A 10,471-nucleotide genomic window follows, 5' to 3' on the forward strand; every position below is an offset into this window, starting at 1 on the left:
TGACCAACATTAGTGTAATCTGTGAATAAAATGAAGACTGGACCAACACTACCGACCAGGCTGAAATATCTTATTCTGAACTTTACTGAAATCATGTAACAGACTTCAAGAGGAACTGGTATCAGAGTTTGGTATCATTCAGGATTATTACTGAAATAAAGCTTGCAACAACAGTTAACCATGCTGAGTATTTAACACATTTTTCTCCTAAAATACGTAAAACTCGTCCCTGAAATAAAATGTTTTTGAATTACTGTAAATGTTCAGTAACCACAAATGATCAGTCATGTCCTCACGCATCTGCAATGCAATAAATACACAAACAATGTAATATCACAAAGCCTAATTACTACGTTGCATGAAAACCACCTGAAAGTGATGCTCCAAATGCAGAAAATGCAAATCCTTTTTTTGGACATTAAAGTTTCTAAACTGAACCAAACTGCACTCTGTAAAGACGCTGGCGCAGTTCCTTTCCTAAAATATAGAGCAGTAAGCTGCATTCTGACTGAAATAGCAACATCAGATACAGTCGAATCTCAGTTTAAGTCCTCCAACATGCAGGGCAGGAACGTCCTGGACACAAGGCCCACTGACCGCCACCCATCAACCATGTTGTCCAATCCTGCAACAACATGCTTCATGTCATTATACCTAGTCTGACTGAAAACAGGAATATTTTTCAGATCAGGTTTTCAAACTCCTCCAAGATATGCAACTTGAGAAACACATTTAGGTCATGTCATCACTGAGACCCCCCGCTGCACACTGCAGTGCAGTGACAGTTGCTTTATTTAGCAGGCAACACACCACCTGGGATTTAAACGTCTTAACTATAAGAAGTTTATGAGACCTTAATTCCTCCCTCCATGCTTCGTCCATGTGACTGACACTGAAGTCAAGAGTCCAATAGGCAGCAAACAGAGCGGCAGCTCCTGAGCCCAAACCACAGATGTATTAAAATGGACAAAGTTTTGATTCCATGCACTGCACATATATATATACAGTGCCTGTATATATTTACACACACACACACACACACACTAGCGTGGATACTATGTACACCAATACACACATTTTCTGTATATGCATACACACAGCCAAATCCTATCAATTAATTCCAAATGGAAAAGCGATTGATATCAACGACTCTCACTGTGCCCACGTTTGTGAGTGTGTTTATTTTCTCCTTTTCTTTACATCATTCACTATTGCCCTTGTTACACTAATTGGATTGGCTGGCCAATCAGGAAGAGGCACCTCCTAAGTCAGGGATTTAAGCAGAGGGAATTAAAGTGTGGCTCTTTAACAGAGCTGCTGCATTGATTTGATCCTTGAGAGGTTCCCATCTGATCATCTAATCGAAAGAGGCCAACATAGACAGGAAGGCTCAAGCACCTCCCTCCCAATCCCCTTCCGCTCGGAAATCTCCTTTCAGCACGATTAGTGCTGGACACAGATTCTCAGCGGCTACCCACAGAGAACCGTCAAAATTTCCATCCTTGAGGATCTTGAGTTTGCGGAGGAAGAAAGCATGGGTGCGGGAGCAAGCGCCGAGGACAAAAAGTCTAAGGAGTTGGAAAAACAACTCCAAGAAGATGCTGATAAGGACTCTAAAACTGTCAAGCTATTATTGCTTGGTAAGTAGACTTGTGAATATTCTTGTTGCGCCAAATTTGATGCAAAGAGCTCAGAGTGACAGGTTTTACTTTGAAAAGATTCAGTAGTTTGCAAACTCTACTGAACAAACTCTGACTGAACAAAACCTTTCAGGTCTGCAAATAAGAACAGGAATTTTGACGTCTGCCAACAGACAACAAGTGTAACTGATGGTTAAGATGCACAGGTAAAAAAACATGACTCATATCTAGGGAAGAGCATCACCTTTCATTGCTCCCTGAAATGTGAGCAACTGCTTTCAGGATGAGAGTTAATTTATGTTACAAATCTTTACCAACTTGGAAAAAAAAAAGAATAACCTTGTAATCCTCAGGTAATGGATGCATGTCTCATTCTGGGTTTAGTGGCTCATTTGCTACATGCTCCTTAAATCTTGGATATAAGCCATGTGAAGTGGTGTTCAGCTGCTCTGGAACATCTGCTCATTCCTTAGTTAGATTTAAGATATGGCATGCTCACAGGATTTACAGGCTGAGCAGATGATTTGTTTCTGGATGAAACCTGCATTAGTTCATTAGAAACATGGGAGGACTGTTTAAGCTTGTGCAAAACTCAAAGGGCATTAGTGAGATAGAGAGCAGAGGGAGCGCTACGAGACACGTTGGCAGGTTGAGCAGTTACACAAATCTGAGATGGAGATAACGGAATATTTTGTGAGAATATGTTTACAATATAGAACATTATAATTATTATTTTCCTAATCTGCAAAGTGTGCTAAAAGCTGAACTTTAGTAGGAGACTTTCATGTGAAGGACTTGTGCACAATATTTATACTGCACAGACGTGAGCTTGTTTAGCTTGAGGTTGTGTTTTTATTATTTCTAAAACTGCCAAACTTAAAAAGGTACTCAAAGGCTGCAAACATAAAGGCAGTGGAGACTTGTTTTTAATATTTGACAAATATACTAAATTTGAAAAAAAAAAAAATAGTGACAAGATGTACCGATATTTTCTTGGCCGCGTTTTAAAATTAAGAGTTACTTTTCAATTCTCATGGAAGGACACCTGTGCTTAAAAGATCATAACCTTTGGTCTAAATGAATCACAGCACAGCAGTGATATGTCAATCCGATTAGCTAACTGGTTTAGTGCAGATCCACTTGGTGAGGTCTTTGTTGATCCCTCAACGTGCGCATAAACTATAAAATGTGTTTTATTATCACAGAACAGTGGACATTTTGATGAGACTCCAGGAGACTATGTTAAACAAAGAGAATTAAAAGTGAGTGTTGAATTTATGTAAGAGTCAGATTTGTGTCGTTATAAACATAAAGAGAAATGAGAAAACAGAAAATTATTGTCAGATGAAAATCCAGGAAAAACAAGAAAATAAGTTTGTATGTAAATAATCAATCCGTGCTGTTGCACTGGTGATGGATGTAAATCAAGTATTTAATGCATATAACTGTTTACTACAAAAAACATAAATGACTGCAGCTTATAAAAGCACTTATTGAATTTTGAAATTCTGATCTATGAAACTAGTGTCTAAAACACTATTCACAGACGTCATATCTACTTCCATTAGATTTACAGAGTTGATCCTCCAGCAGTAACTAGTGAATCAAATCAAATCAAAGTGAATCAGTAAATAAACAAGAAGAGCGCCATCTTGGGGGCTCTGAAGGAAACAGTGAAAAAAATAATCTGCAGGTGCTTATGTGAAAGCAACATGTTTGCAGCTGGTTTTAGTGGTTTGCTCCATGTGCGCAGGTGTGAAAACATTCAACGTCTCTTCATAAGTGTCACACTTCCCAGAATATTTATTCAATATGCAAACAGCTCTCCTTGAAGAAAAATATAGCAGAGAGGCCTAAATGTATACACAACTGCTGGCCTGCGAGTCTCCCCCTTACGTCTCTATGGAATCTGACAATTAGATCACAAGTGAAAAAAGCGCAGTCCTTCACTGTTCTCACTGTGTTACCTGAGATGGTTCAAATAATATTTTTTGCTGCTGTTTGCATATTATAAATGAAAAATTGGTTCTGTCTGCAAAATGCACCATCTCAGTGAGTTAAATTCCTTATTTTCATAGGTAGGCATTTTTCCTTGCTCTTGAGAGCTCCATAACAAGTCATCAAAGTCTTATTTATTCCTGTCAGAGTTTATGTTTGCAGAGCTGCTCATGCTGTACAAAAATTATGTGAATATAGAGTAAAAGAGGAGCTAAATATCAAATATCAGCATAAAATATGTGCTAAAGTGAAATAAATGTGATTACACTCAATGTTACTAAATGCTCACTCACCTAAAATAACTCAGAAGGTTAGCCTATAAAACCACCTGTATAAAAGTTCATCAAATATTTTTAAATATGATGTAACTTCTACAGTATCTCCTGTATCCTGTGCAGGATAAACACGGATATAGGGCTCGCCTTTAAAACCCAGATTTAATGTCACTGCAAAGGCTAAAGACCCACTCGCTAATGAGCACTGGGTGAAAGAGTAACTCTCAGAGGGGATGAAGGCGCTCTTCCTTTCATCGTCACAGCTGAGGGAAACCAATTTTAAAACAGGCACGATACCACCTTCACTACCTCATCACAAATTAGGAAAACAAACCTGTTAATGACTTACTAATGACTGCTGAGAGGGTTGGACGGGGCCACATGAGTGACGGCTTGAAGTCTTTAAATGCTCAGCAGTAAGTCTAAGGCTGGAGCTTAATGTAGCTCCAGTGAGCAGGACATCAGCTTTGGTTGCTCTGTGACGTGATAAATTCCTTCTGGCCTCAGTTAGCTTACAGTGCTGCACAGAGCCTGATCTGCCTGCGAGCTTTTCTTTAGCCAGAACATCCAATTGTGTCACCTCAACTGTACATTTAAGGACGATCCACATTACATATACACATATATCTGAACAATTGTAATTTCATTCAGAAGAGCTGTTCCCCTAAAAATAAAACATGTTTCTCCTCCTATCTGGATTGTGATTCACCAAAGGTTGGAGATGTCTACCAAAAACACTGGAGCTCATTTGTGGAATTTGTGTATTAAAAAAAAATGTAAATCATCTGACATCATTTACAGAAAACTGAATTTGAAAACTTTGTTGCTCAGCAATGATAAACATAGTTTTGTTAGCGTTTGTTGTTCTTCTTGAGCCAGTTTAGTGTCCTCTAAAGAAGTAACACAAGGCTTCACAGTAAACCAGGAACCATAACACTTCAGAGAACTTCATGAACACCATCGTTTCACGACCAGCTGAAACTGTGGCTTATTAACAGAAATGAATGTGCATGTTATTTGAATCTGTCCTCTCCACCTCCACAGACAACACGTCTGCTGGACTGTAGCTGCTGACATCTGCTGCACATCTCACTCTCTCACATATATTTTGTCTGTTTTCTGTCTTTTTGTGTCTCTTTGCCACAGGTGATATTTTATGTCCATTTAGATTTGGCCAGGACAGGAAACAGGAAGTCTTACGCTGACACACATCCATTTGCATGGAGATGCACGGACAGTTGCTTTACGGTGGATTTTGTTGAATAGCTTTGTCATGATGTTACTGATGAGTTGTTCTGTTGCAGCTCTTTGGCCCTTTGTGTTGCACAAACCAAATGTGATTTTGTTCTCTTGTGGTGAAGGCAAAAAATCTCAAAAGCACAGAAAAAAAGAAACTATGCAACTCTGAGTCAAATGAAAGACTATTATTTTCTATTTTGGCCAGACTGCTCCTTTAAATTGTTTGTATCATCAAAGCACATTCTTTGGCTGCCTGTAACCACAATGTGTCTTTACTCGATGGCATGACAGAGAAACACAGCAGGTACAGTGTTGGTGCTAAACTTTGCCTTCTCTTCCAGGTGCTGGTGAGTCAGGGAAAAGCACCATTGTAAAACAAATGAAGTAAGTATTCAAACGGCTGATAAAATACGTATTTTGTGTCATCCACACACCATGTCACCGCTGAGGAATCACAGTGCAGATTAAGGGTCGTTTAATCTCATTGGTCAGACGTAAAGCCAGCAGGCCAAAGCCTTGCTCATCTCTGTCTGTTCACTTGCGGTGATGCCTTTTACAAAAGGTCAACAGTGCAAACATCCGCTTACAATGATTTGTCAGCACTTGTTTTGTGCAGTTAGTTTCACTCCGGCAATAGGAGCTGAGTGAGGTCAGAAACACACCACATGGTGGCACTGTGAGCCCCAGAGCCACTGGATATCCAGGTCATTTTCTACAGTGTATGACCAAGACTTTTTACATGAAGGGCAATCTGTATTCTAAATAAAAAATGCCCACCAGCTCAGCCTAGGAGAGGACTAATGCAACAAAGTTTGACAAAGCTTTTTCCCGAAACTGAAACTCTTTTCCCTCTGCCCTTCTACTTGTGCACAGGATTCTGCATCAAGGTGGTTACACAAAAGAGGAACAGTTGGAGTTCAGAGCGATCATCTACGGCAACATCCTGCAGTCTGCTCTGGCTATCATCAGAGGCATGGAGATGCTGGGCGTTGGCTTTGGCTCAGCCACTGGACAGGTCTCATGTTACACTTAAAGCTGAACATCAGACATGATTAACTTGTTGAATGATTAATATTCACAACATAAAATCACGCTGTAATCTGATGGACCTTTGCTCTGTTTGCATGAAAACCACAGGAAGATGCACAGAAGCTGCAGAACTTGTCAGACTCCATTGAGGAAGGCACAATGCCCACTGAGTTGGCTGACGTCATCCAGAAGCTGTGGAAAGACTCTGGTGTGCAGGCCGGCTTTGATAGAGCTGCTGAGTACCAACTGAACGACTCTGCTGGCTAGTGAGTCCACGTCTACTGCTGGAACTGATGCAATGGCGGGGTTACATGTCAAACTAAAGAGGCAGCTAGCTTAGTGTTTGTACATAAAGAGGATGTCACATCTGAAGTCTGATTGGTGTGCTGTTTGTTCTGCCATCTTCAGCTACCTCAATGAAATGGACAGAATCTGCAAGCCTGATTACCTCCCCACTGAGCAGGACGTGCTGCGATCTCGAGTCAAAACAACTGGTATCATTGAAGAACAGTTCTCCTGCAAAGAGCTGCATTTCAGGTGAGTCACAGGTAGACACTAAACAAAAGTCTGATACCAGTAAAAAAAAAAAAAACTAACCGAACCTTACAGCACCATGACACCCGGGGGACGCTGCCTGGCTGAACTTGTTCTGACTTTGTTCTGACTTTCTGTGGTGAACAGGATGTTTGACGTGGGTGGCCAGAGGTCAGAGAGGAAGAAGTGGATCCATTGTTTTGAGGGTGTGACCTGCATCATCTTCTGCGGAGCTCTCAGTGCATATGACATGGTGCTCGTAGAGGACGACGAAGTGGTGAGTTGGGACCCAACTATCTGATCATGATTTTTTTTTTTTTTTTTTTTTTTAAAAGACTTGTCAGCTAGAAGCTCACCATGTTCATTTCTGTCCTTGTCAGAACCGCATGCACGAGTCCCTCCATCTATTCAACAGTATCTGCAACCACAGATTCTTTGCACTGACCTCCATCGTGCTTTTCCTCAACAAGAAGGATCTCTTTGAAGAGAAGATCAAGAAAGTCCATCTGAGTATCTGCTTCCCAGACTATGATGGTAAGACCAACAGGAGTTAAACCTGCTGCACACTGTAGGAATCTCAGGCTACACGCAGGGAATGACCACACGGAGGTCAGGTTCTGATTAAACCAGGTTATTGTACATATTATTACATTATTTATATTGAACATATTATTTATCTTTTTTTAAGTCCTTGGTACTGACATTTTGCATTTTTTTCTTTCTTTGTACTGTCAAATCTCCCCACTGTGGGACTAATTAAAGGAATATCTTATCTTATCGATTACAGGATTATGTGTTAAAAACAAACCCACTAGTGAACGTCACTATGATGCAAACATAAACAACACATTCAAATTTACTTGTGACCAAAACTGCTCAGTCAAAATGAAAGATTGAGATGCAATGGCTCAAGTAAGATTCAAACTGCTTACTGTGGGAGCCTCAGGGTGGTTCCCTTGATTCAATTATGTGACGCAAGTAATTATATTAATCTTACGTCATGTCAGCCGACGGACAAAAGTGCTTCATATACAGAGGTACTGATATAAGGACCAGGTTTTTTCTTTGTAACGAAATTCATGAACCTTTGCATCTCGTCCTCAGGCCCCAACACGTACGACGACGCCAGCAACTACATCAAGTTGCAGTTCTTGGAACTGAACATGAAGAAGGGTGTCAAAGAAATCTACTCCCACTTGACCTGTGCCACAGACACAAAGAACGTCGAGATTGTGTTCAACGCTGTGACAGACATCATCATCAAAGAAAACCTTAAGGATTGCGGTCTTTTCTAAGCAGCTCCAGAATAAAAAGAGGTGAGCGGTGACCACAATACATCACTCCTGGGGACTTTGTTGATACAGAGTAACAGGGTCCAGATGAGGCAGACCCCTGGCAATTCAATTTAACACTCATACAGCAAATCATATGTGGCCACCCGGTGTTGCCAAGCAACAACTTCTGGCCACAACATGAGCGACACAAACTCAAACAATTTAGACCCTTTGGGACCGCTGAGGATGAGGAAGATAATGAGAAGCACAAAAGGCAACCCCTGTAGTGATTTGTCATTGAAGTTAGTAAATCCCAAAGCAGCAGAATAAGTTAACTTTTCATTTCAGAAATACACTGAACCTTGCAACCTGCAGATTAGTTAACCCTGGAGTCATGAATGTAGCAAAACATCTTCATATAAAGACTGTATAATATATTCATTTATGTATTGAAGGTGGTTTCGGCATGTCTGAGACTGATTTCTTATTTTCATCTATGCTGCAGAACTTCCTTTCCTACCTTAACCCCTCAAATATTGGCATTAACCTGGAAGTTTACTGATGGAGCACAGAGGATCCTCAGTTTGTTGTGTTCATGCCATCGCTTCCACGCCAACTCCTAGTCCTGGTCCTTGACTGCTCCTAGCACCTCACCAACTCCAACAGTACATCCCTGCAACACAGTGCACGTCCAGCTGGGTTGAAACAACTATCAAGTCACTATATATCGTTGATTGTGGACATACAGCTAAGATTCTTGGGTTTTTCTAAAGTACAGTATTTATCTAACACCAGAAGCTGCTGGTTTGAAAGTATGAAGATGAAATGGTTGCTTGTTCGATCCTCATTGCTTCCTTTTGATTACTGTGTTGTGAGTTATATTTATCATTAAAACCAAGCTCTGTGAAATAATTAAAACAATTTAAAAAAAAACGGGGGAAAATATTAATATTTTAAATAGCAACATTGCAACCTTGTTTTTGTTTTTGAGTACACTAGTCTCTGTGGTCTTGATATTTAAACTGTAAAAAGTTGCTGAGCAAATATCGCAGATATTCCCAGTGCTTGCAGTATATCCAGATTACAAACCAAATTGTACATGTATCTTATCTAAATAGTATTAATGTATTCAATTCACTTAACATTTTAATGTGATGAATAATTTTCAGAAGGTCAAACATGGTAGAGAAACTTTGTACATAAGAGTAGATGATTCGTTATATTTTGAAAGATAAATCTATATGCAAGTAAATGAGAGAAAGAAGGAAACACTAGAGGAATGATGCTTTATTATGAAAAGGGAATGAAAATCTACTGAGTTTGTCCTTTCTTATGAAAAGTAGAAGCATGAAATAAAGATGCATTAACTTCACTTATGTCTCTGTTTCTTTTCTGCAGAATCGCAGAGTCATTCAGTTAATAATGTGCATTGAATTAGAGAAACAGGGCTGTCAACACTGACAGACTGCCCCTGGCTGGTGCTTGCTGGGGACAATACTTCTGTTGTTTTATTTCCCTGTTCTAGTCAGAGGGGAAATGGCAGCGTATGGAAGTTCATCAACAATAAACCTATTGAGAAATCAAAACAAATTAAAGCAGTGATGTATCTGTTGAGATTTACTGAAAGATTGTGCAGGGACAGAATCGTGGGATTTGGACCATGTATGTCCACATGGACCGATTTCATAGGAAGCAAAAAACTGAGTGTTAACTGTGCATGGAGCTGACAGGAGGAACTATACTGCAGATTTGAGTGAGCAGTACAGCTTCTTTTAGTCCCATTTAAAGTTGCAGATGTTCTTGGTTTTGGTATTCTCCAAACTTAAGGGCAAAATAGGGAAACTATATTTACTCCGACTACTTTCAGGTTAGAGCCCTATTTATCCAGAGTCATGTAAAACATTAACCAATAATGTGAAATTATATCATAATTGCTGAGTGTCTCGAGTAATGGCTAAAAGGTGTTTTCTGGGGTCACCGTGACCTTTGACCTTTGACCACCAAAGTCTATCAGTTCGTTCTTGAGTCCAAGTGAATGTTTGTGCCAAATTTGAAGAAGTTCTGTCAAAGCTTATTGAAATATCGTTTCCAGGAGAATGGGACGGACGGACAGAAAACAACCATCTCTGGCTGTCGCCGACAAAAATAACTCCTTAACATAAAGTGTATCTCTGTTAAAACACAGCTCGTCAGATTAAGCTAGTTCTTCGTGCGGTTTATTAGCATGTCCGTCTGTGCATCAAGATTTTAACCGTGAAAAGATGCAGTATTACCGTCACAAGCAGTGCTGCACAGCCCGTCCGCATGTCCCGGTGGCCTGGGTCGTTGTGGCCACGAACAGTCAACTTCCCCAGCGATAATACCGCGGGCAGGACTGAGCTGACGCGCCTCACCTGAGCACGAGGCTGACTGGCTGAACTGCGGAGGCTAACAGGTGTGTGCGGCCTCACTGCCAGCTTTTGATAATGGCCGTCACTCAAAG

The 10,471-nt window shown here is 40.3% G+C and overlaps 1 protein-coding gene across 1 annotated transcript; it reads left to right on the forward strand.

Annotated features, from left to right (window-relative positions):
- The first annotated feature begins 1,171 nt into the window (after positions 1-1,171).
- Positions 1,172-9,361, forward strand: gnat2 (guanine nucleotide binding protein (G protein), alpha transducing activity polypeptide 2). Its single transcript, XM_056384495.1, has 9 exons — positions 1,172-1,640; positions 5,494-5,536; positions 6,026-6,167; positions 6,290-6,447; positions 6,590-6,718; positions 6,863-6,992; positions 7,096-7,249; positions 7,820-8,031; positions 8,495-9,361. Exons 1-8 carry the CDS (start codon positions 1,535-1,537, stop codon positions 8,008-8,010), a joined length of 1,053 nt encoding a protein of 350 aa, XP_056240470.1. The 5' UTR covers positions 1,172-1,534; the 3' UTR covers positions 8,011-8,031; positions 8,495-9,361.
- Positions 9,362-10,471: the final 1,110 nt, after the last annotated feature.

This window comes from Seriola aureovittata, chromosome 9 (assembly GCF_021018895.1).
Source record: "Seriola aureovittata isolate HTS-2021-v1 ecotype China chromosome 9, ASM2101889v1, whole genome shotgun sequence".
In the NCBI taxonomy this organism is placed as follows: Eukaryota; Metazoa; Chordata; class Actinopteri; order Carangiformes; family Carangidae; genus Seriola; species Seriola aureovittata.

Bases quoted from the DNA above. Each gene is read 5' to 3' on its own strand.
- gnat2 (XM_056384495.1), top strand. From the start codon at position 1,535: ATGGGTGCGGGAGCAAGCGCCGAGGACAAAAAGTCTAAGGAGTTGGAA. The intron at 6,168-6,289 runs GTCTCATGTTAC...TGAAAACCACAG, and splicing joins TTGGCTCAGCCACTGGACAG to GAAGATGCACAGAAGCTGCA. The intron at 6,719-6,862 runs GTGAGTCACAGG...TGTGGTGAACAG, and splicing joins TGCAAAGAGCTGCATTTCAG to GATGTTTGACGTGGGTGGCC.